We start from the raw sequence: 25,904 nt of genomic DNA on the forward strand, positions 1-25,904 counted from the left end.
TTAAAAAACATTGTTCTTGTAGCCCAGGATCTCTTGATCACCCTTCATAAAATTTGAAATACTACAAAAATAAAAGTTTTAACCCCTTCCAAGGGCTCAGGGAACAGAGATGAAAATGACGTGAGCAATGCGACTGTCATGACAATCTTTATTTTATCAAGACGACTGTTTTAAAATAAATATATTCAACATCAAAACATATGAAACAGTACTGTGCTGTACAAAAGCATGTGCAATTTTTCCCCAACAAGGTGATGAAAAAGCTTAACATTCTGTAAAACAAACAGCTTCGTTCCAAAAGTCCAGTGTTCTCCACACGGACAGCCTGGGACGTGCAAACAGGCGCCCCGGCCAGAGGAGTGTGTCTTCACCTTTCAGCATAGGCACAGCTGGAAAGGCAGACGTCATTTACAACAGAGAAAAAAAACAATTTCACATTTGTTCAAATTCTCAAACTCCTTTTTTCTCCACCTGCGATAGTGTTTACAGATTAGTAATTAGTTCCATATTATTATTTTTGTTTTTTGTTTTTGTTTTTTTTAAGATGAGAGAAAGAACGATCATTCGGAATTTCCTGGGGTTTTTTTTTTTTTTCCTTGTGAAATCTGCAGTAAAAGCACACAGCAGAGTGATTTCTCTGCCTCTGTGGGAGTTGTTCTTTCTTTATGAGCATCAAGGCTGAGTTTTCCTCTCCTCTTAAACGACTGGACAGGGTTCATGATCGGTTCTTCACACATCAACACGTCGCATTTGTTCTTTGGGGCAAAATACAGTTGAGTTACTGGAGGACTGCTGCTGAACCTGAAAACCCTGCGCATGAGAGCAGAGGCTCCAGTCAGTTTACTACTGACAGTCATTCAGCCAAACACTCAGATAATGCTGCATTCTGCAGAAATGGTCACGACCAAATCTAACCATCGGATCAGTACGTATACAATTACTTCTCACAGGTTTTCAGAGGGGACAAGAGGTTACAGGAAAATGGGAAAACAAAAACGGTCATCAAATTATTCAACCTCTGACCAGGAACAGTAATCTAGAACCTTCCTTCATTTTAAAAACACATTCAGGGTGTGACTGAACAAAACAAAACAAACAAACAAAAAAAAAAAAACAAACTTATTTGTGAGCCGTCAACATTCTTTCCTTAACAATAACACACAATGTGCTTGGAGTCTACACACAAACTGTATTTACCATATTCACAAACGGGACTAAACAGTAACACTGAGAGAAACGCGTATATTACTCTCATGTCAAGAGCATCAGATTCTATTGACAGTCCATTTGGGCTCTGAAACTCAGGACCATTTCACCTACTGCACAGAGCGATGCATCTTTGTGATTCAGTGGGATTCTGTCAGGACAACCTTGTGCAGCGCCCTCGTGTGGTCAGGTCAGGCATGATATAAGTATTCAGTAAAAAAAAAAAAAAACACACAACACAAAAAACAGGATAACTGTTTGTAGGCATTTAACTGTAAGGCATGTGAAGCAAACCAACAATCACCAAACATCCACTCAGTGCATAATACAAAGCCCCACAGTCCACAGGCTGTTCAAACACCACATGCACTGTAAGGACTTTTTTTGTTTTGATTGCTTCAGGGAAAAAAAAAACTGAAATGCGTGTTAGGAATTCATAAGAATTCATAAACCAATCAGACACAGGTCTAAGGCACAGATGAAGTGAGAGCCCTTTGTGACTTGGCATAGAGAAAAAAAGTCTTTTGTCAGCGGTTTGGATGACGAGCTGAATATGAGAGGGATTCAGGCAGGTCGCTGGTTCTGTGAAGTGGGCTGGATCCGTGAGTTATTCGGGCAGGTCGCTGGTTCTGTGAGGTGAGCTGGATCCGTGAGTTATTTGGGCAGGTCGCTGGTTCTGTGAAGCGAGTTAGATCCGTGAGTGATTTGGGCAGGTTGCTGGTTCTGTGAGGTGAGCTGGATCCGTGAGTGATTCGGGCAGGTCGCTGGTTCTGTGAGGTTCATGGTAAGGCTTCAGCGGTGAGCTGGATGGTTAGTTTGGTGTCCGTATCTGTCTGAACAAGCAGAAGGCCAGTGTGCTGACCCACGACGGACGGTTTGAACTGAACGGGCAGGTTGATGTAGTGCTGGGATCTGCAGAGGGGAGAGCAAAACAGATCAGAGGATGGATGGATGGATGCACACACACACACGGGCGCGCGTGCGCGCACACACACACCTTCTACCACCAGTTGTATGACAAAACACAAAATAACCAAAAAAAGTCAAACAATTGAACAAAGTGATGATTTGCTCAGTATTATTAACATAAAAGAGAACATGAGAAAAGCAATGAAGAGCAAAAACAATCTCTAGCTAAGGACACAAATGCAGAGTGCTTCAGAGAACAACACTATAAATGAAATGCATGAAGTCTCACATGCAGATGTTTTAAACTGAAAGACAGACAAAAACTACAAACATAATACAGAACCAAACCGATATCATATCCCCAGTGATTCAGAAATGTCCTCACAATCAACGTGTGCGCAAGGCCATTCTGTGCACACATCAACAGGCACGATGAGATGTGTTTGACCAAACACAACATTAATGTTTTCCCATGTTTCCTTCACTATTGTGATTCTTTCTGGGAGGACAAAGGTTGTGGTGGAAGTTGAGCTAAACTCACGCGGGTGGTGTTCACGTCAAAGACACAGACATGTATGCATGTGTTTAAACACGGCACCAAAAAGCACTGACACACACACACACACACAGCCTGCCACATACCGCTGACCTGCTGCTCCACATTAGACTGGCTGCCATTGGCTCTCACACGGAGCACGTGCAGCAGGTAACAAAAACACACTCTCTCTCACACACACACACACACACACTGCTTCAGTCAGAACACACTGCCTCATCAGCTTTCAGTTTTTCTTTGTTTTGAAGACGGTACTTATTGCACAGAACTGTCAAGCATTGAGGAGAAAGAAAAGAAAGAGAGAAAAGAAGAAAAAAAAAAAGAAAAGAAAGAAAGGCAGAAAAGAGAAGAGAAGAGAAGAGTAAACACACACTCACCTTAGAGAATATTTGGAATGCTTGATGCAGAAAGGTGGTCTAGGACTAATGAAGTGTAGCTGTAAGTCAATTAGAGAAGCCCAAAATCAGTGACATGCAGGGGTAGTTATGACATTACTCACGCTGCAGGGACGTGGGCAGCAAATTCACATGCAATGACAATGACAGTCACAAACCAACTTCACAAAGCCATTCAGAAAGAACCAGCTTCGGTACAGTGATTAAGCTGACGTCAAACGCCCAGACGCATGGGCACATACACCTAATCCCCCTACACCTACGAATTCACAGTTTATTTATTTATTTATTCTGACAATGAACACGTCTCCTCACTCACAGTACTGGGGTACATACATGATCTTTACCATGGTTTTGGAAAGGTCAGATGTAATTCATGAGCCCTGTATTGACGCTACATGGCGGGGGCGGTCTCACCTCGTGCGTGTCGAAGGAGTTGTTGCGAAAGTTGACCTTCAGTGAGCTGGCCTGGCCCACACGGGTGGCCGGGAACGTGTACAGGTTCTGAGGTGCATACACGCCCCTCCTGACGCCCTCCTCTGACCTGTTGGGCAATACACGAGCAGGGTTAGGTTTTCTGGAAGGTCAGGGGTGAGGGGCAATCCCGTGATGAATCTATTTTAAAACTGCAGTTATCAGAGTGAGCAGGGCGGGCAGAGAGAAGGCGGCAGGAGGAGACGCGGCAGGAGGAGACGCAGCAGGAGGTCTTACCCGGTCTTGGCTCCTGAGGAGTCCACTCTCTTTCTGGTCTTGACCGAGGCTTCTGTTCGGACCAGCGAGCAGTCTCCCTCTTTAAGAGCGGACGCTGTTCCCGCCCTCACACCCTGAATAAAATATGACTTTGTGTTTTAGTAAAAAAACACACACACACTGTGACTACTACACACACGGCCACATGCTGGCCTGGGAAGCAGAGGCAGGCAGTCATCCTCCCAGCTCAGAGAACTGAAATCTGTTTGGGATTTTTGTTTCATCTCTTCACAAATGCAAAAGAATAACTGAATGTTAGTCTGAGGCGTGTCGGCGTACAGATGGAAGGTAATATTAAAAGGGAATATTTTCGAACCAGGAGAAAGACTGCCCTTCTCTGACAGAAGACATGAAGGAGAGGAATAAAGGAAGGTAAATAAAATGTCCATAAATGTCTCAGAAATAACCGGTTCTTCTCAAACATCCATGTGAAAAAAAAAAAAAAAAAAAAAATGCTGATGACTGGACTTGGCAGGAGACACTCACGGTTCCGCAGAGCTGAAAGCGGACTCGGCTCTTCTGCTGCGGTTTGGCCACCGGGTGGCACTCTAGATCCCAGAACTGAGCGTAGTCTCCACGGTCCCGCGGGAGGAAGGTGATCGGCACCTGGAAAACCAACCAGCCAATCAGATGTTACAAAAACCAATGAGCTGGGTGCCTCAAGGACTCAGACAACTGCAACCCAAGGTAATACCCTAATCTAACTGACTGTGCTTCAGATTAAATCAGATTAAAAATTACCCACACTAAAGACTATCACAAGCAGTTTCAAAAACAGGCAAATGAATGGAAATGAAAACCGAGACAAGATAATAAGCGCTTCAACTGACGATGCTGAGAATGTGTAAGTTTCCTCATCTGAGACGTGTTTCCTGTGACTCACCTGCATCTTCTCATGGCTACCGAGAGCGCCCGAAATCCGTTCACAGCGGAAGGCTGTGTAAGTCGCACGATACACATCCCCGCTGCTGTCTACACCCTGGTGCAGCGGAGAGGGAAGTGTAAAAAAAAAAAAAAAAAATCACTTTAGTAGATTCAGTTCACAGTAGCATATTTACAAACAGTCAGTGTAAAAGGACACAAGGAAAGACTGACACTAATTGAAGCAGACACGTGCACACGTACGTACACACACACGTACGTACACACACACGTACACACACACACGTACACACACACACGTACACACGCACACACACACACACGCACACACACACACACACACACACACGCGCACACACACGCGCACACACACACGCACACACACACGCACACACACACACACACGCACACACACACACACGCACACGCACACACGCACACGCACACACGCACACGCACACACGCACACGCACACACGCACACGCACACACACACACGCACACACACACACGCACACACACACACACGCACACACACACACACGCACACACACACACGCACACACACACATTACCTTGACATATGGAGGAGCAAAAGAGGAGAGATACCACCTGACCTCCTCCCCACCGTTCTCCACTTCCAGAGAACATTCTGGAAGACATATGAAAAACAGTTAACGCCATCAGATCGGACGCGATAACAGGACAGATGACTGACTGGTGATGAAATGATGATTTCTCTGGATTCCAGCAGACGTTAATGGAGAGAGGGTGGTTACCCACGGTTCCTTGGTTATCTGCGGTTACCTGAGGTCTCTCCTGAGGGCGTGGTGGGGAACAGGATGGTGCGGTTCTTGACCTCCACGTGCGGTTTGGTGAGGACGCTCTGAGATTTGAGCCCCGGTACTGTTGGAGTCTCAGCCTGTGGCGGTAGGGGACATAAGGATTTCTCCACAGACGGACCTGTGGCGGACACGTCCATGGCCAAGTCCTGACGGATCTGAACTTTGACAAACTGCAAAGGAGAGAAAAGGAGAACCGTTAGACGCCGTCATCATCATCGCAAAAGGCCACCAGCTGTGTGCTGTTGAAACTGAGAATTAACCTCATCTTTTTCCAGCATACAGTCAACTGTATTGTTGTAAAATAACGTCTTTTCAATCAAATTCAATCAATTAAGCAAAAATTTGGATATCTAGAAGTCCCAAAAAATCCAGCGTGCCTACATGTACAGTCTGTAATTATTCATATTTTGTGAAACAGAGCAAGCCCTGACTGGTCAAAGAGCAGGTACCTTCTGCTGGTTGTCACACTGCACATAGATCTGTCCGCTCCAGGGTAACAGGGAGGACTTAGTGGCTAGGGATGGATTTGGGCTGATGAGAATCTGCAGGTGGCTCCTGAAACATAGAGGAGGAAAAAAAAACAAACAAACATAAAAACAAGTAACCCATCACACACACACAAGTTTTTAGGTTTTAGAAAAATGTGTGTATGTGTGTGTATGTGTGAGGGAGAGAGAGAGATTCGTACTCAGGGTCAATCACGCCGTGCTGAGGAGTGATGGTAAGGCAGTGGGCGGGCCAGGAGAGCTCAAAACTCAGCTCCCGATTGGACCGGTTCAGGATCCTGACATGCTTGGTGTCGGTCACGCCATCTGTATTAACCAATCACAAACGCAGATTCCTTAAGTATGAGCGCCAACACTCACAACACTACACAAACCATAAATCCAACCTGAGTGGAGACAGCATGCAGCATACTTCCAAAACATTCCTTAAATGTTTTAATTCCAGGCCTGAACCCAGACACTTAAACCACTACATTTCAGAGTTAGAATGACTTAAAAACTGTCAAAACAAAACAAAATTGCTTGTGTGGTCCCAAGGTCTGGTAATAGAAAGCATTCTTCAATGTAAGCTTTAATAAAAGGGAGCCCTGAAGAAAATCCTTCCTCATGAATCCGTTTAAAGCCTTCAGACCGAGTGGTTTACGTGACTTGAGTCGGGCTTACGTAACTGAAGACGGTAAAGTACAGCAGGATTCACTCACTGATGGTGGGAGCGGTCAGCACTATCTGCTCTGGCTGGATATTCCAGGTGTCCTGGGGTTCTGGACGTTTTGGGAAAGGCTCGGAGGAGCCGAGTGGAGGCCCCTTCACCGGGAGAACGTCCAGGGACACGTTACTGACGTGACGTTCCACGTTCTCCAGGACGCCGAGCGGAAAACTGAGGAGTTCAATATTCCCATCACTACAGGTGAATTTAATATTCTTCTCTCATATCAATAAAGATTATAACAATAATACAATGAACATGACTCAACAACAAACCCTGACAAGCACAGGTGATCAGGAACCAGGGGAAAAAAAGGGTATTAATATATTTGTATGTTGATCCATTTCAGAAGCTCTGGCAAGTCTTTCAAAAGCTGTAATCATAAAATACACCTGACTAAATGTTTTGGGTTTTTTTTGTCCTCTATATACTGTAAGACTACAGGAATAGGTGTCACCCACAGATCTGAAGTCTGTACCTGTCTGACTGTGGGGCGTGGCACGGGGAGGGCCGGAGGGAATCGACGTGGTCGCTCTCGCTCGAGTCGGACGTTTCCATGGTACCCAGCAGGGACAACACCACCTTGTTCATGTTGCCGTAAAAGATCTGGGCCTCGTTCGGCCTCTGCGGCAGGTCGAAGGCTGACAGAGAGACCAATCAGATCGAGAGCGTAAACGACACACCCACATAAATCATAATGGTCACACACCGAGTGTGTTTTTTTCACACGGCAAGAGCTTCTAAGTTACCAAGGTAACTCGACGCAAAATTCAAGACAGCCTCATAGAAACATCTCTTAACTGTTCTCCTACAGGGGAGGCAGTTTTAGGTTTTGGCTCAAGCTATTTGTCTAACTGAGAACTCCTGCTCTGTGGAACACACCCCCAGGTCAAAGTTAACTGTATGATCTGAGACAAATTTGACTTAGAATCAGAGAATTGGGTAACTCTGAAGAGGATGAGACTGGGTAAGACGGTGCCCTGATCAAACTCCTGATGCAGTGAAAAAGTGAGTAACCCGTTTATGAAGTACTATGATAACTATCTGGACAACTCAGTCAAGATTTTTTTTTTTTTTTACCTTCCAGGACCTCCTCCTCTCCTAGGAAAGGTTCATCGAACTGGACGTTTTTCAGTAAACTATTCTCTGACAGCACTTTCCTTCCAGCGTCAGGTTTGCAGCGCAATAACCTGAAAAATCAATGTAAGAAAGCGTGAATTTGCAGGACAAGAATGACTGCGAATGTCTCTGTGACTACAGGTGACAGGAGCCTGAGACAGATGCAGCCCTGAGAGTCTTTTCCTTTAGTCGTGCACAGTAATGACGGTGGAAGAAAGACAGACCTTCTGAACTGCTGACGAGACACTTCATCTCCACAGAAGAGACACACGGTGGCCAGCAGGGCGGCGCTAGACTGACAGAGAGCCTGCTCCCTGCGAGTGGCCCTCAGCACGACAGTGATCACCTGTCAATAGACCACAAGACACTAATCAATGAAGGAACACAACGGGAGACTTTGCACTGTTTAGAGAACAACAAAGCAAAGTTCTGGTGACAGGTTGGGGTCGGGTGTGCTGACACATGTCAAATCAACAGCCACTTAACCGTTCAATTAACTACCAGTGATTATTAAGAAACATCACTGACTCTGGATTCAGCTGGTGTCACGTGAGGTGCGTAAAACACGTCTTTGAAAGACAGTCGCGGTTCTGACCTCCTGCGTCCGCTCCTTCAGTACGAACTGCGGGGGCGACAGGCTGATGACGCCGGGGTCCATGACCGTTCGGCTCTGAAGGTCGGCGAAGGGCACGGCTTTGATGAAGGCGGCACGGGATCCCGTGTTCCTCACGCACACGCAGAGCTTACTGACCCTGCCCGCCCCGACCCCGCCCAGCGTGGCCACGTAGCCGTCCGACCTCTTCTTCAGCTCCTCCAGAATCACGTTACCCGTGCCTCCGTAGCCCGACAGAGGGATCTGAGAGAACAGAGAGAGGAACGAACAAACACAGACCGAGACAAGGTTATAACTACTCTGAAGGAGAGTGGTTTCTCAGCTCCAGTCCTGGGGAGAGCCGTTGGACTGCGTATGGCGGCCAGTGCTCAAGCACCAGTACACCCAGTTCTCAACGCCAAGGACTAGAGAACCAGCAGGTAATTTAAACCAGGAGTGAGGGGACTGGGCTATGGCAAAAGTGCATTGTGGGTATCCAGGAACGCACTTGAGACCTAGTGCTCTATGGCATATAGAGAAAAGCATTTTTACTCCCTATTAGACAAATGTCACGTCACTGAATGTCCTTTGTGCTGAGGGAGGTTGTGAGAAGCCACTGTGAACGTGTAGAAGGTGAACTCACAGTAAATTTGACTCCAGGCTGAGAGGGCCTGACGCCAGACTGTTTGATTTCCAGTTTAGCCAGCATACAGGCAACCCGCGTGGGCGCAAACAGCAGGTGTATGGTCACATCCTCTTTAGGCCTGATAGACAGCTCTCTGTGTCGCGTCAGCCTCTCCTCTGGACCGAACGAACTCTGCAGCTGAAATGAGGGAAAGAAAAGAAAAACAGACATATAAAGTGAAGTGTGAGAAGCTTTTTATCAAAAAAAACAAACAAACAAACATCCTCTTGCTACTTTTCAGGGGAGGACTAAACTGATATTTTTAAAATGTGCCAATGAGTGTCTTCAGAGAAAAAAAACCAAACAAACACCCATTCATTCCATTAGAAGCCAGATTAATTTTCTAAAGTGTCTGAACTATATTGGGGGAACTCCACCTGTGGCTTCCTGAGTGAGTTAATAAACATGCGTCTTTACGTATCTTTGGCAGTGCGTCCTCACAGACACACAGCTCTGCCCAGTATGACAGCGAGAGCAGGTTACCTGGAAACAGTCCTGGTCCTGACCCCGGATCAGTAGGCGGAGCTGCTGGGCTGCAGTGGGAGAGTTATTCCTCAGGACCAGTTTCTGCTGCCTACACACCATAAGAGATTCACACCAGTGAACAAGGGAAGATGCTTTCTGTTATAACTGGCTTAGTTATCGGTGATAAAGACATGGACTGATGCCCTGCCAATGAAATTTCCCATAGACCCCCTTTCAAAGTTCAAATAATGTTACATCATAAGTATTTACAAGAAATATGTATTCATATAAAAAAAAAAAAAGCAGGCTGGTGACATCAGTCTGTGACGCAGACAAGCAACATATTCCAGGCACACGGGAGGGTGTGTGTGTGTGTGGGGGGGGCTGCATATGACTCACACGGCCCTGCCCAGGGTGACCCCTCCCCAGGCCATGAACTGTTTGTTGGAGAGGATGGGGGGCACGTCTGCGTGCGACACAATCGCGGGGGTGGGCGCCACCTTCCCAGAGTTCTCCTGGACGACCTGCCCTTTCAGCACCACTTCGTACTGAGGGCCGGAGGGCAGCACCAGGATGGTCAGAAGACTGGGAGACAACAAACCAGTGACGACAGGTGGGTAACAGTGCAACTGCATGACTGTCTAAGTTTAAGAGGAGAGCTGAACGACTACATGCCACCATTCTACTTCAGGTATTTAAAACAAACAAACAAATAAATCATTTATTATTACAGTCAAGGGGATCGATCATCTTTGTATAATGTTTGCAGCCTCGGTGCTTTAAAAGCCCAGAGAGACACTGGAACAGGGACGTGTCGAACTCGCGGAGCCTGCGGTGAGTTTACCTCTCTCTGTGTTTCCTGCTCCCCTGAGCGGTGAAGGAGACCACAACACCCTGCTCCTCTCCAGCACGTAGACTCAGTTCATCAGGTTTCACAGAGAAGCAGTCATTACTGTCAGTGCTCTAAGGACCCCACCCCCACAAAAAAAACAAAAAAACAAAAAAAACAAAAAACAAAACAGGAAGTCATCAATGGAGAACTCAATGGGGCCTCTGTAACAGCAGGACCCAAAACATGAATAAAAAAAATAAATAAATAAAAATAACAGGATTACCTTCAGTCTGAGCTGTACGTCAATGTTGCCTGCGTTCTTGAGGGGCAGAGTCTGCTGGACTGTTAGGCCAAATGGAGCCTGAAGACACACAGTCTGTTTGGACAAACATGACTGACAATGGTTAAAAAAAAAAGAAACAAAAAACAAAAATGGGCACCATTACGGCAACCAAAAACAACAACAACAACAAAAAACAAAACAAACCAGATGAACATGAAAAATGTAAACTGATCATTGTGTTGCGTGATCTACAGTCTGAACATGACAAAAAGAACAACAACAAAAACAGGAACCGCAGCACATAGAGATCTGTTATCAATACTGTCTCCACAACAGCAAAGAACATGGAGGGGAAAAAAACATTTCAAAAGAACAGAAACCAATTCTTATTTCTGTTTCAGAGATACAGAAAACACACACACACGCACACGCGCGCACACACACGCGCGCACACACACACACGCGCGCACACACCCCAACACACAGTTCCACTCATTTATGGGTTTGCAGTTAATTCAAAATACAATACAGACGGTTATAAAGCATTACATTAGCAATTTTGGTGCTTAGTGACATCACTGTGTGTAAACACACACATACACACTTTTTTCTTCAGCATCTAGTGTGCATTTAACCACACTAAGAACTCACAAACAAGAGGAGAACGCACAGACCGAAGACAGCATGGCTCTGTACCTGCAGGTCTTTGGGTGCGTGAACTCTGGCTGTCCCCGACCTTGCCCTGAGGGCCACGCTCCGGATCACATGACTGGGCCCAGGACTGTCCACCTCAATGTCCACACGCGCACTGTACTCGTCTGCCGGGCCGAGCTCACCTGCATCACATCACATCACATGACATCACATGTCACCTCATCTCACCTATCACATCACAGACAAACTGCTTCACATCCACCAGCAAACACACAAAACATTTCTCTAACACCCAAGACACGACTAAACGGCTGGTCAAGGCCGATCCGTGTGTCGATTACCTGAAGCGGAGATGTACTTCTGGGGAGCGTGGAAGTGGACCCAGACCATGAAAGTGTCTGGTTTCTGACAAAAACATTTAAACACACACACACAGACAGACCAAAACTTAGTTTCGTTTCACGCTTTTCAAGCTGGTAAGTTCTATCTACGCTGTGGTCGTGATGAAAGTAAATCTATTTGACTTCAAACGAACAACTATCATTAAAAAAATAAACTGAAAACTAAGATTTATATCAACAATGACACGGAGCTGAAGAGGTTATTTTTGAGTCGCGTGGTGCAGTCTAGATGAAGACTCACATCTCCGTAGCTGGCATGGAGCACGTGGTTAATGACTGATGGAGCAGAGACGGGTGTGACTGCCCCACCCGTGAGGAGTGACCCTTCTGCTGTCATGGCAACGGGACTCTTTGAGAAGCTGAAGCAATGCCATGCCGAGGCGTTCTGTGAAGTCAAAGGTTTTAGAGATTTAAATTAAAAAAACCCAAACAAACAAACCCCCTCACCTTTGTTCTAAAACACTCCACAAACAGCACCAATGTTATGAACTACTACAGACCTATTATCAGCATGATTAACTACTCAGTGTATCCAGACCATGCAAGGCATTTAGAAATTCACCACTGCGGTGTAAAACTTTCCATGGGATTTCACACAAGGTCACTGCTCAATTTAACAGTGATATGCTAAGTGCTTAGGCCATTAGGAACTCTCCTCATCCCATGTGGGACTAAAAATCAGGTCAATGTAGTAACACATTCTCACTCTTAGCCAATGCCATACAACAGAATCGATCTCTAATGACTGATTAGCAGGAGTAATTAGTAGACCCATCGAGGAGAGAGACTGGAGTGTTACTGACCGAGCTGATGACCAGACGGATAGGTACGGTGGCACGGGTCCTGTTGACCAGTTTAAGGGGCAGGGCCTTGGCACTACCGCCTGCCAGGTCTCCGAAATTCAGACACCCAGACTTGCCCACGTCGACCTGTTGAGGAACACCACCAAAAGAACTGTCATTCGTATGGTCTGTCGGGACGGGCCTATTACCCATGTGCTACACAAACGCAATAACGTTTAATTAACTAATGCAGAGTTCATTCGGTCGGTTCCATAAACTTTATCTGTGTGTCCTGTATACCGCAACAGCTGTTTCAAAGTTTGGCGTGTCAGCAATATTGGATGTCCTTAGCAAAACCAAGATTAAAGCCACTGATACCCAATTAACAAAAAGAGAAAGAAAACAGCATGTCTGATCAGAGAGTCAGAACGTTTGACCTGGATTCATCTGTTGCCCATTAATTTAGCCCTGATTTAAACACAGACACTTAAACACACAGAGACCCCCTGTGCTCCTGCGTGCGTGGACCACCTCACCTCCACAGACGGGCTCTCGGCCACAGCGATGAGAACGACCTTTTTGGCAAAGACCTCCGCCCTCGCCACGGACTCGGGTTCGGCCGACGCGGGCCAGGACGAAACGCTGAGCGTGCACTGGTACAGCCCGGCTCTGGGAGCGATGAACAGAACCTTCTGCTCCTCGGTGCTCTTTGGCCCGATGATGGTCTTATTCTTAACCATCAGCCACTGGTATGGCACTGTGTCCACCTACAGACAGGGGAGTGGAATGTTGAGTTTCCAAAATGTTGTCTTTAGAGCGGCAGAGTAGGACTAAGAAAGCTATTTTTTTTACTCTTCATTTAAGACCGTTTTCAAGAATTTGATTTAACAAAAAACAAAAACAAACCAAACAAAAAAAACTGCAGATCACTTCAGAGCACACTCTTGATTGTCTTTCATGTCCTCCTGATAACATCTGATGATTACAGACTCAAAAAGTCCCCAGTACAAGTTCAGCATCACTTGTGATGGACTCCGCTTCATCTATGCTGTATAGTTACATCATCACTAAAAAAAATAATAACTACACGACATTCATCTGTTCGTTAAGGTCAGACTTCATAACAAATTAAGAGGCCTGTTTTAAACAACCCTCAGGTGCACCCTACTCACCAACAGGCCTACCTGCATTATCAAAAAGGCCCAGATCAGAACACAACTGTCAGTTCTCCCATCGCTTTGTGAGATTTCTTTTTAACGTGTCAAAGTTCCAGAAACTTCAGACAAAAAGAGGCCGAGATTCTCACCTTCTCTCCGTCGATGGACAGGCTGGTGACGTTGATGGCCACTTGCTGCCAGCGCTCAGAGGGATTGAAGATACTGAGTGAGGTCTGAGATGCTATGCCGACACAACAGGCACTGGGGAACTTCAGCTCTTCAGGAACAACCACTTGAGCTGGTGGTGATGGAGGTAGTGATTAGAAAAATCAGAGTGCGCTTTATGACATAACCTAAAACTTAAGAACCTACACCAAGTTCTGAGTTAAAGTGGCCTAATTTCAATATGATACAAAAAATAAACAAAAACAAACTGAGACTGCACTTTCCAACGAGCTACTTCAAAACTATTTATTTTCTGAGAGACACTTGCCAAATTTCAAAAAGCATACAGTAAACAATGAAAAAAAAAAAAAGATACATACTTTGTATGTCGACAAGGTCCCTGGCTGTCCATGTTCCTAGGTTGAGCTGGTTGTATGGTTTGCCGATAGGGTACTGGTGGGGGTGCTGAAGTGGCACACCATTCAAATACCCAGCGGTAAGGCTCCCAGGCCCTGGTGCCTGAAGGTGGCCAATGGGAGGGTTAGTACCAGGTACAGCTGCAGGTACACCAAAGAGGCCACCAGATGGCGCTGCAACATGGTAAGACCCAGCGTGCAGCGGCACATCCGGGCCCAGGTACTGCTGAGCCAACTGAGAGCCAAAGAGTGAACGGCCTGTCAGGAGGGTGGGAACACCACCAGCAAGGTCGAGCAAAGCACCCTGGGAACTGTAGTTGTTAGGGACGGGTCCGTATCGTAGTTCCTCTGCGGAGTAAGAAGGAGGAGGAAGACCATAACGGGAACCAGGGACGTGCTCGTTTGGAGCTGCTGAGACGTTGGGCCACTGCTGGGCTGCCTGGTCCACAGCCCCGCTGGGCTGCTGCTGATGCTGAATGTTCAGGTTACTGGAGTAACCGGAATCTCCTGGAGGATAAAGACGACGGTCGGGCTCGGAGTGGCGCTTGCCGTGCCCATATTCCACGTTGGCAAAGTCCTTGTGGAAGTTGCACTCGCTTTGGCTTCGCGGGCCAACAACATCCGAGTTCTGTTTCGTCAGCTGGGGAGTTTTGGAGCGGGGGGGAGGTTCTGCACTTGTCGCAGAACCCAGAACGTCATTCGGGTTCTGCTGGAGACCAGGTCCGCCTTCTTTCTGGTCACACAGCTCCACAGGTGGGGTCGGGCTTGCTCTGATGATAGTGGTGCTTAATGCCATAGAGGTATTTTTCTGAAAAAAAAAAACACACAAAAAACCAAAAAGTATAAACGGTTGCAAAACAAAATTTGCCTGCACAGCGAACTCTCACAGTAAGCCTGACAAGCAATGGATCACCACAGTTCTTCAATGCCAGTCTTCAGGACTGGCATTTGCTTAGCTGAATTTGGCTTTGTGACAACTCGATGTCCCGTTTAAGACTGATTTATAGGTTCGTCTATTCTGCACCAAGTCTTCACCTTGAACACAGGACTGTTTTCCCCTCCAGATATCCTCACATTCAAAAATGTACTTTTTTTCTACCAATCCCAATAAAAGCCTCACCTTGTGACGGTCTGGTGTGGGAACGACAGAGCTCTCATTCATGGAGAGGTAGGTGAGTCTGCTAAGAGTTGGGCTGGAGCAGTGAGACTGGGGGGAGAGGGGTTCTCCGTGGGGGCTTCCGTCTGCCACACCCCCACTAGAGGAGGGTGATCCTTCTCTGGAGGGACAACACACATACACCATTGGCAAGAGTTAAACGTCAACAAAACCCAAATATAATATAGATGTTTACAAACAAACTGTTTTAATTTCAGAGACTAGGCCACTGAGGAAACAGCGTTACCCATAACCACTTGGAAGTGATGATTGGCTGGGGCTGGAGTGAGTGAGTGGAGAGGTGGAAGGCCTAAAAGTGCACCGAGTGTCTTCCACACCAGCAGGGGCGCTGTGGTCTGGTGAGCCTTTCAGAGCATCTGGAAAAGAGGGAACAACAACAATGCTGGGCTCAACATTGTGATGACTGTCAGCCATCAGCCCAACCCTAGCATTCAAACTGTTTTAACAGTAACTATTTACAGTGTTGATGTAAAGTAGTCCTGTTGAACCTTCACTGGAAAGGTTTCGACCCATTATGTTCTCCTTGGTAAAGGTCACAACCAGGTTTCAGTTCTTTAGTTCAGTTCTATTCAGGCTACAATGTAATGGAGTTTAAAGGGGGCGGACACTAAAACTCACCAAATCTGCCCTGGGAGGTTTGAGGTGGACCTTGTCCCGTCTGGCCTTTATGTTTCTCCTTCACAGCGGTTGGAGAAGCTCCAGGACTCCTCGCTGACCGAATCCGGTCTCCCGCGCTGGATGTGTCGCCCCGTCCTCCCCCCGCGCTCCTGTGTTTAGGCGTGTGCGGGGAGCCCCTCAGGTTCGGGAGATCTGAACGCCCTGCGCGCGGAGAACTGGAGGAATTCTTCGGAGAAACGGCCGGGGCCGAGATCGACTCGTTGGCTTTCAGCGAACGTCTCGCTCCCGCCGTTGCTTTCGACACCTGCGGGCGGACCGCACCCAGTTTCACCTTCGCTTCCGCGCCGCTCTTGTTCGCTGCCGCGGCTGACGCCCGAAGTTCGGAGGTTTTGGTTTTCGCTGGCTCCGACACGTTCTCGGCTGTTTTGAGCTTGACAGAGGAAGGCTGTCCGGCACCGACAGATCTCCTGGACGGTTGGGCTGAGGCAGTCGGTATGCTGCTACTCCTGGGTCGAGGGATGCCACTTCTCTTTGCGTCGGACCTCTGAGCCGACGCCTCGGTCTTCACCTTGGTTGGTTCGCCGGGAGAAGCCTCAGAATTCTGCACCGTTGTCGGCTGGGTTTCCGTGACGGGACGCCTTTCGGCACAAGGAACGCTCCTGTTTTCCACAAGCGAAGAGCGTTCCTGTGACAGCCCGTGAGAGTTGGCCAGGTTGTCAACCCAGCTGCTGATGTCAAAACAGGACTGCGTCCCAGACACTTCACTATCGCTGCTGGAGACCTCCGTCCTCTTCAGGTATTTCTCCATGTCCAAGGCGCTCCGGTCGCCCAGGGAGATCGTCTTCTGCAGAGCTTCCAGCAAGCTGGCCTGGTCAGTAACCGGGTCCTGGTCTGGGTGCGGGTTCTGAACCTGGTGCTTTCCGGCATTCTGGTGACCTTTGGCCCGGCGCTTCTTGGAGAGCTCCATAATCATGGCGGCAAGTTGGGCCGGGTCAGAACTGATGGAGGCGTCCGCTATGGCAGAGGCTATGGTGCTGATGCTGAGAAGCTGGTTTCCACTCCCATTTGGCGAGTCTGTGCTTTGGCCTGAACTCTCCTTGTCTTCAGGGGACCAGACGGAGGGATTCTAATGACGAATAAGAGAACTACACTTTAATACACACGTCTTCCTATACCCACTGCTTTGGACAACAATCTGAGCGTTGTGCTTATCTGAATAAGTGATCTGTTATCTGGTAGTGGAGACACTACAGACCTTGGCATTCTCCTTTTCATGTGCATGTGGTTGTGCCTCTTCACTGGGTGGAACACCATTTACAACAGGCTCAAGTGTTCTGTCCAAGTCTTCTGTAATTCATTAAAAATGAAAAAAGATCAAATTAAAAAAAGTGTTCTTCTGTAATGTAAAAGAACAGTGTTCACACAAGGCATTTTAACAGAACTTCAAGAGAGACATAAACATGTACCTGGACTCATTGTCTCATCTGCATCAGTTTGCTGGACTGTTCCGTTGTGAATGGAGCTTTCACGGGAGGAGAAATCAGAGGGTCGGATCAGGGGAAAAGGTTCCCTCTTTTCCGGAGATGTGATAATGTAACCAAAGGAAGGCTAGGGATAGAACACAGAGAGGTGAAATAAATAAATAAATAAATAAATGTGGTGTATAAATTATATAAATATCTACAAAAAAAAAATTGAAATAAAAGAATTATTATATCAAATACAGCAACTGGGAGTAATTTGTCTGCTCTGATAGCCACTCAGGAAAACAAAGCAATAAGACAAACAAATGTTGATGTCTGCTCTTTGGATCACATCAAACAAGTCCTAACCCGTTTGACGCGATCATCGGCGCTGCCTAGGCAACCTAAGGCCTCCGAACGCTGTCCAAAGAACTCCCCCAACGAGAGTCGCAGGTAGCTCTGGTTCCCCTTCTCAAACCCGGACGAGATCTGGGAGGCCCTCAACAGAACATGGCCACTGGCTGGGAGCTTCCAAGAGGTGTCTCCAAGCCCGACACTTGTGTTAGCTGCTTCAATCTGCTCTTCCTGTCAAAGTAAAACAATAAATAAATTAAACCAATTATCAGACCACTATATCTTTGGTACTCACAGACTCAGACCAAATACTTAAAGGCTATTAGCCTATAGACTAAAGTGACTGTCAGGCAAGAAGCCATAAACAAACAATTAACAGGGATGATGCAATTTCAAGATACAAGATACTGTCAATTATAAATGTGAGCACATCATGAATTATCATCAAATCTGTTTCATTAAGCAGCAGATTAACATTAGAGTAAACACAGCCTTAGTGAACAGCCAAACCTGGATGAACTGATGTTCCTTTTCAAACTCCTCTTGGTCTTCAATGATCTTCTCAATGGCATTGTCTATGGACAGAGTACGAGTGTTCAATGAAATTTTAAAACCGCGCAGGGGTTATAACAATTACAAAATGATCCAGCAAATTTTCAGTAACCGGCATGAACAGCGTTGCAATGGCAGCCTCTAGGCAACACTCGTGCTGTTCTTGGACGCATAGCTGAGGACAGCTCATAGCGCTAAGACGCTAATCAAAACAGCCACTTTCACCTCTGTACTTACCGCCTGACACAAAGTCCTCTGCCTGAAACTGGTTAGCAACGTCATCGGGTACATTTGTCTCCATTTCTCTCTCGAAGGAAGAGTAGTAGGCTAGATCAGTAACCCATTTCCCCTGTTCATCCTGGTAGACCACACTGTGTGTGGCATTTGCACCTGGAAATCGAAAAAAAGGTACACAACTCCAACATTAGCACACTGAAGATACTGGACGTGGTTTGTGACCATGTTAGCAAGGCTTAGTTTCAGAGTCTGTTTTTTTTTCATTTTAATTGAAAGGGAGAAAGAGCTTAAAGCTCAATAGGACATCTGAGGTCACTCTGAATGACATCCAGTTAGTCTCAGCAACTTAAATTCAAATCTTCTATGAGGATGAAGGACGGCACGTCGGGGAGGCCAGACCAAATTACTCACCCTGCTGTAACTCCAGCTCCAGACTCTCCGGGCGATGATTCCAGCCTTCGTCATTGAGCTCCCCCTCTTCCTCGTGAAAGCTCTTAGAGAGGTATTTCAGTTCCAGAGACGGGCCCTGAGGATCCTCGTCGCTGTTACTGTCCGAGGGCTCCTGGGGGGCGGCGGAGTCTCCGCACGGCCCCCCGCGGAGCCCCAGGTCCCTCGTCCTCCCCCGGTCACCTTCCTCTTCGTCAGTGTGGGGGTCATGCAGCACGTGGGACAAATGGAAACTGCTCTGGGTGCCCTGGAGAAGGGCGACGGAGGTGGAAACGTCTTGCGGGACCTGCTGGCCAGACCCGGTTCTCAGGTACACCGAGTCCAAGAGGGCGTCGGCAGACCCGGCTGCGGACTCCGTGCTGTCCATGGCATTCTGCCGGGAAGGAGAACAGAAGTCAATTTTTTTATGAAACGCAAATTAAAACGATTAAAAGATCAGGGCCTTGGAAACGGATGGAGATACTCATTTATACCAGCACTCACCAAAGCCTCCTGTCGGTCCAGACTCATGCTCCAGTTGACTGATGAGGGATTGGCAGGACCAGAACCTGCGGCAGCGGTGACAGCCTCTCCGGTTCCGACTGGGCCAACACGATCCCCCATCTGATGAAGACAAGACCTTTAATGAGTAAGTCAAACGGACTTGTGCTGACTTTGACGAACCAGAAAATCTTTACACTCAACACATAAGTTTGTCATCATAATAGCCTCCTAGCCTAATAATCAATCCACAAATGTTTCACTGAAATCACTGCCATATCCACTACCCAAAAAAAGAGAAACTTGTAATTCATGCATCCAAACTTCATTTACAACAGCTACACACACATTGTGAGCCAAACCACTGACTATAAGACCATTGTTTCTGGTACAAAACTGTTACACCCCTGATGGATGAGCAAACTCAGTGGTTTAAAAAGGTTGTTTCACACCTGAAACTGAATCAACACAGAGACATATATTCCTAATGAGAATATATATATATTCTAAAAGAGCCAGCAGGCAGATGCACAGATTCAAACACTACACAGAACAGCCAAAACAATTAAGATCTGCCATTTCCACCCACCATCAAAACATGTTCTGGACACCAGAGATTATAATCTGACTACGGAGACGCATTACCTCACTGTGTCCAGGCACACCAGCCCTGCTCAACCCAGGCAGAGACAGGAGTTCATCTGCCCCCTCCCCACTGGCCCCAACGATCCCCAGGCCCCGCAGGACGTCATAGGTCGTCGGCACGCCCGTGGGCGGGAGAGGGAGGGTGGACACGCCTCCATCATTCCCATCCTCTTCACTCCCACTGCTCCCATCGCCCCCTCCTCCATCACCTGTTAGTAAATAACCAGGTTCCAGTATCAGCATTGTGTTCCAACCACTGGATAGGTATAGGCATGGGGACAAATTAATTCGCAAAAATAGGCAGAACTAATCACTGCAAACCAAGGCACCATGAAATGGAGTCTCAAGGCTCTGCACACTTTTGGCTTCTCTCTCTCTCTCTCTCTCTCTTCTCAGTTAGACTTTCAAAGGGTAAATTTCTGCAATAATGCACCCACTCTATACCACGCGTGTCTGACATGAACGATAGCAGACGGTCACAATCCACATGCTGTAATACAGATTTGGGATGAGAGATTTACCGGTGATGGGAGAGTTGATGACTTGACCTTCCGCAGAGCGGCGATGCTCAATGCCTGTGGTGGATGATGGGTATCTGGCCCTAGACTGGGACTCATCCTCTGAGCTTCCTCCTTCCAGCCCAGGCCTGAAGTTTGGCTGATGGCTCTCTCCAACCTATGGTCACAGAGACACACACACATTTACTGACCACACATTTACTGTTTGGGACCGAATGGGGGGAAAAAACAAAAAAAAAAACAGACAAACAAACAAACAAAAAAAACAGTTGAAGCACAAGGAGTTGACTAAACAGACCAGATGTCTGGAGGTGCTGGGAAGCAGGAACTGGGCCCTGCCTGTGTGGTTCTGTGTGGCCGTGTCCAGCTCATCCTCTGTGTCTTCCTCATCACTGGCAGGACAGGAGTCCATACCTGTGGCGGCCAGCCGCACATCAGGCATGTGAAAGTCCCCCTGGAGAGAGAGAGGGAGAGCGGCCAACGGAAATACGATTTAATCAAATCAATCAGACACAACCCCACCTATGTCAAATAGTTTTGTCACCTGCTTTGGCAGAGGAAATGCCACTCTTACATATGAAGAAAAATGTTTGCGAATCGCTGCAGTTCCTCAAATACATAATGTTTCGGTCATGTATGAGACACAACATACCTGATCATAGTCGTCCAGGAAGCTGTATCTGTTTTTGTCTGGTTCAGTGGAACTTGGGTGAGATGAGTTTGCTTGTGTGCCAGGCTGCTCCTACCAAAGCGAACATCAGCACTTTGATATTTGACAGGAAATGTTCTCCAAATGTTCTCAGGAGATAAATAATAGCCAAGCTGATTAGTTGCACAAATAGTCCCCTCCAGAGAGGGAACATTTTGGACTGAAAAGGGGGTGGACGTATCCTACCTCATCTGGGATCTCTTGGCCCTCTACCCGCCCCCTCTGAATGGCAGGAGGAACCAGTTTGTTAAAGTAAAGCTCCAAGTCATCGTCATGGAGATGGTCCACATCAATATCATCATCTGCAGAACAGAACATGTCCTCTTTTACAGTGACCAAATTTCCACCTCCGTCAATGTACATCTGCTAACATTTAGAAAATAACGACGAATGATAAGATCAAATCTCTGAATCTCTGAAGAGACATTTATCAGCAATAAATGATGATGATGACGTTCAAGTTACGGAAACAACTTTATCCCTTGTGAACAATATTAGCATGTAGCTCCTCTGGTATGTGCAACAAAGAACTGAATGGGTACAACCTTCAACAGAAAACTGAGAACTTGTGGGAGTACTGACTGGAGAGAACACAGCCTCAGTTCTGATGAAAAACACTGAGATTAATTACTCAAGTCATATCTTGGGGGCTGAACATTTCTATCACGGGAGATGACTTGATTCAAAGTTTTAGCTTAAGGCCGAAGCAGGAATCCTGCCACCAGCTGGAAGCGAAACGGGGAAGTGGAGTTGGAGATCAAACAGGGAAGTGAAGACTCCCAAGTTAGGATGGAATAAAAAAAAAAAGTTGTCTTTAACCTGTTGCTTCACTGTTCATGCTGTCCAGGGACATTAGCTTCTCATTGGCCAAAAAACTGGAGACGCTGTCACTGTAACGGTCGCTGTCTGCCCCCTCACTGGCTGGACTCTCCTCTTCCACCGTTGCCGGGAGCGACGCGTTCTGTAAACATAGACAGCTGTGAGAAAAAAATCCCTCCACTGACTAATAAACAAAAATATTTCAGATGATACAAGTCTTTAAAGTACCTTCACTGCTGTCATGTCCTTCCCTGCAATGTGAGACAAGGTCAGCAAACCTGTTGAAAGGTCTGTGGAAAGAAAGTGTTTTAAACCATACCCATTATTTCCTTAGCATATAGAAAATATAGAAATTTAAAAATAAATATATATATATATATATATATATATATATATGAGATGGAGGGTTATATTACAAATAAGCCAAAAATGCATTTCTGTCTGAATAAAAATAGTTCAAATAGTTCAAACTTCAAAATTAAGATAATTCATCTTTTGCATATTTTTTGAGTATTTTCCACTGAGTCATACCCCTTGCCCCCACAGGCATTTTAAAAATTTATAGCATATTGTCACATGAACAACATGTGATCCAATTGCCCAAGGACACTGAAATAACACAAAACACACACACACACACCCACACCCACACAGGATCACAAAGGCTTTGAAGCATCAGTTCCCATACCATCAGGGAACCCAGAGGGCCGTGGAGGAACAGGGGTTGTCTGGAAAGGAGGTTCCGCCGTAGGTACTTTGGATCGGAACATTGACTCCGTCTCATCTAAATTCACCTTCACCAGCAGGTCTGATAAACGATTGGCTGTGAGGAAGTCTTCTGCATTGGCCCTGTGAGCGTACAACAGCAAACGCAGAGCCAATCAGACGTTAGGCAATACATCCACAAGCCCTTCAAGTAACTTAACGAGTCACTTCTTTAATCCGAACGGACTGACTGTGACCCGAGGCATCAAAGCATCAGCCAACATTGGATATACACTCAGAGACCAAGTGGAAAGCTTGTGTTAGCACGCGCACACACACACACACACACACACACACACACACACACACACACACACACACACACACACTCAAATCAACCAACCCACCCACTCACTCACTATTTAGCAAAGCATCAATGTCTTTCATGCTACCTGTCATCACTGCCATAATGACGTTTTCATAGTTTCTAGGCAGGTGATGAGCCCTCTCTCCCATTTAATAAAAGAAGAATACACAAGTACATTCAGGGCTGGTTTTGGACATGTGGAAGGTATAATGTAATGCAATGTCAAAAACAGCCATCTCTATTCACTCACAAGTCATCTTTAAAGCTGAGAGCAAACTTCTCTCTCTCTCCATTTGAGGCTTGTGAACAGGTGAGTGAGAACTGCTCATCCTCCAGGTACGATGCCTGGATATCCTTTACCCTGAAGGAGAGAAAAAATGAGACATTAACACATAAAAACAATCATTACCTCACAAACAAACATGCATGGGGAGAGGGGTTGTCAGAATATGATTTATCAAAGAGTTTTAACCACTGAACACATCCATGGCATATCACAAAAAAAGCACCTTGTTTAATGTGACTGGTGGAGTTACATTTCACCACACAAGTCAACACAAGTTAGGCATCAACATGTCAAATCAGGCATTGTCTGTTTTATCAGAATAGACAATAGGGAAAAAAAAAACAGGAAAGGGAAGGAGTGATAGCCAATGAATGGTTTTGCAAAGACAGGAAATACATATTGTTAGTGATCAGTAAGTTTAGAGGGAGAGCACTCTCCCCACCTGTTGTCTGCTGTAGCTCTAATTTTAGCCACGGTGGAAGCAGCCACTGGAACCCCAAGTGTAGAGCCTAAAGTAACATTGCCCAATGTGGCCCGGCCGCTGCTGCCCAGGGAAGCGCTGGACAGAAAACTTGGAAAGGGCTCATCGTCGATTTTTCGGAAGCTGTCCATGTCTGAGCCAATGACTCGCACGGTCACCACATTGGCACGACCTGCGAGGGTGAAAAGCGGGTTAGTGACAGCGTGGCTGAAATTCAACTTCTCGTTTGGACTTCTCCAGGGGTAAAACAGCGAGTTTACTGACAAAACGTGCAAAAATCACCAAAGTTTGTAGTCACAATATCACAATTTTTCTGCAGTTACAGTGAATGCACTCAGAGGTCAATCACAACCAAAGAAAGCGCACGAGCGTCTCTGTTCAACGTCAAACGGTTTCTCTCGTTTCTTGCGTTCTTTCTGAATGGACAGGTAGTTTGGCAGTTTTACTGTCCTACATCTCTGAGCTCATACAACTACACCGGTCTATTATGGACAACTGTTTTAAACTTTATGAACAACCTAAGGTTTGTTTCCTTACCACATTCATTTTAGCTAGAATAGTTTTCTGGCGACTAATATCAGCAATTACTTGCTAAGACACCCACAGCTCAGGATAGTATTTTTGTTTAATAATATAACCCTCCAACTTCCATAGGTAGCAATGGTATCTCTATGATGAGTCTAGTATACGCAGTCTATCTTAGCTTGTGAAACCACTGAACATTGTTGATGACATGGTATCACGTCTCCTCAAGGCCATCGATTCAACTCCGACATAACACATTTCAAACACATTTAATATCAAATTACCCAGAGAGCTCAATGCGGTTGCATTGATTCTTACTTAAAAACATCTTTAAAAATCTGTTTAAAGAACTGCTTGCTATAAGTTCATTGTTTCGTGTATCAACTCACTTTATGGTTGGAAACTTGCTCCTCTACCAACCATGAGTAACCGCTGTGGCTGAAAATGTTTGCAACAGCTGAAAACAATCTCAATCCACTCTTCGCCTTGTGATATGTTTATCATGAAAAGCAACAACTGATCGAAGTTAAAAGTTAGTTCCTTTCTGAAAACGTAGAGTCCATACTCAGGTAATTAATCCATCTCGTGCCCTGACCGCCAAAAGTTCAAACTATAGCGGTTTTTCTTCCAATTAGCTGGTATTATCTTTTCCTTGACTGAGAGAAACCATTGCGAGGTCTCTAGACACAGCTGAGCATTCGGTAGGATAATTCACAGGAAGCCCGCCTGAACGTCACTTTCTAGAGGCGTGTCTTAAACCGGAATATCGAATTTTATTGGATTAAGAAGTCGTATTCACGGCTCAGAGTGGACGATACTGCTGTCAGTTAAAATTAATTCGTTTAAATTCATGCTTGCATGTTTGAAGCATCCAATACGATGTATTACGCTGTAAATGTTTTACATCGATGGGAAAGTTTAGTAAACCGAATAAGCAACTGAATGAAACTGAAACATGAAATAGGTATAAAAAATTTCATGCAGGTAGCTAATAATATAACAACGTGCATATGAGTAAGAAAGAACATGTGATACGAAGACAAACATTGCCGCTTTTAGGAACAAGTCAATCGTTCCATAGCATCTTATAATACTTTGTTTTGGACTTCTGACGGACAATGACAAACAACCGTGTCATCAAAATAGTATGATACAGAAGAACTTCACAGCCTCTGGAAATGTTTTAAAATTTATTTTAATGCGTTACACATATTAG

General features: G+C 46.1%; 1 protein-coding gene across 1 annotated transcript; it reads right to left on the reverse strand.

Moving 5' to 3' along the window:
- Window positions 1-1,985: 1,985 nt before the first annotated feature.
- cep192 (centrosomal protein 192) lies at window positions 1,986-25,155 on the reverse strand. Its single transcript, XM_030781693.1, has 48 exons — window positions 25,078-25,155; window positions 24,125-24,335; window positions 23,647-23,757; window positions 23,013-23,173; window positions 22,553-22,614; window positions 22,325-22,466; window positions 21,692-21,807; window positions 21,449-21,538; window positions 21,095-21,250; window positions 20,800-20,953; window positions 20,279-20,487; window positions 19,637-19,756; window positions 19,118-19,526; window positions 18,707-18,859; window positions 18,428-18,492; window positions 17,933-18,148; window positions 17,567-17,708; window positions 17,356-17,447; window positions 16,101-17,226; window positions 15,709-15,826; window positions 15,426-15,582; window positions 14,270-15,113; window positions 13,874-14,022; window positions 13,104-13,334; window positions 12,589-12,714; window positions 12,027-12,170; window positions 11,726-11,789; window positions 11,427-11,566; window positions 10,731-10,823; window positions 10,460-10,578; window positions 10,015-10,200; window positions 9,634-9,724; window positions 9,109-9,288; window positions 8,469-8,729; window positions 8,098-8,219; window positions 7,835-7,944; window positions 7,233-7,395; window positions 6,750-6,925; window positions 6,231-6,354; window positions 5,992-6,097; window positions 5,505-5,712; window positions 5,273-5,349; window positions 4,700-4,795; window positions 4,303-4,422; window positions 3,778-3,890; window positions 3,484-3,610; window positions 3,049-3,107; window positions 1,986-2,118 (listed from the first exon to the last, which is right to left on the reverse strand). The coding sequence occupies exons 2-48, from the start codon at window positions 24,292-24,294 to the stop codon at window positions 1,986-1,988; spliced, it is 8,331 nt and encodes a 2,776-aa protein (XP_030637553.1). The 5' UTR covers window positions 24,295-24,335; window positions 25,078-25,155.
- Window positions 25,156-25,904: the final 749 nt, after the last annotated feature.

Source organism: Chanos chanos, chromosome 8 (genome assembly GCF_902362185.1).
Source record: "Chanos chanos chromosome 8, fChaCha1.1, whole genome shotgun sequence".
Lineage (NCBI taxonomy): Eukaryota > Metazoa > Chordata > Actinopteri > Gonorynchiformes > Chanidae > Chanos > Chanos chanos.

Bases quoted from the DNA above. Each gene is read 5' to 3' on its own strand.
- cep192 (XM_030781693.1), bottom strand. From the start codon at position 24,294: ATGGACAGCTTCCGAAAAATCGACGATGAGCCCTTTCCAAGTTTTCTG. The intron at 15,827-16,100 runs GTGAGTTTTAGT...ATGCTCTGAAAG, and splicing joins AACCTCCCAGGGCAGATTTG to GCTCACCAGACCACAGCGCC. The intron at 10,579-10,730 runs GTAATCCTGTTA...TGGGGTCCTTAG, and splicing joins ACGTACAGCTCAGACTGAAG to AGCACTGACAGTAATGACTG.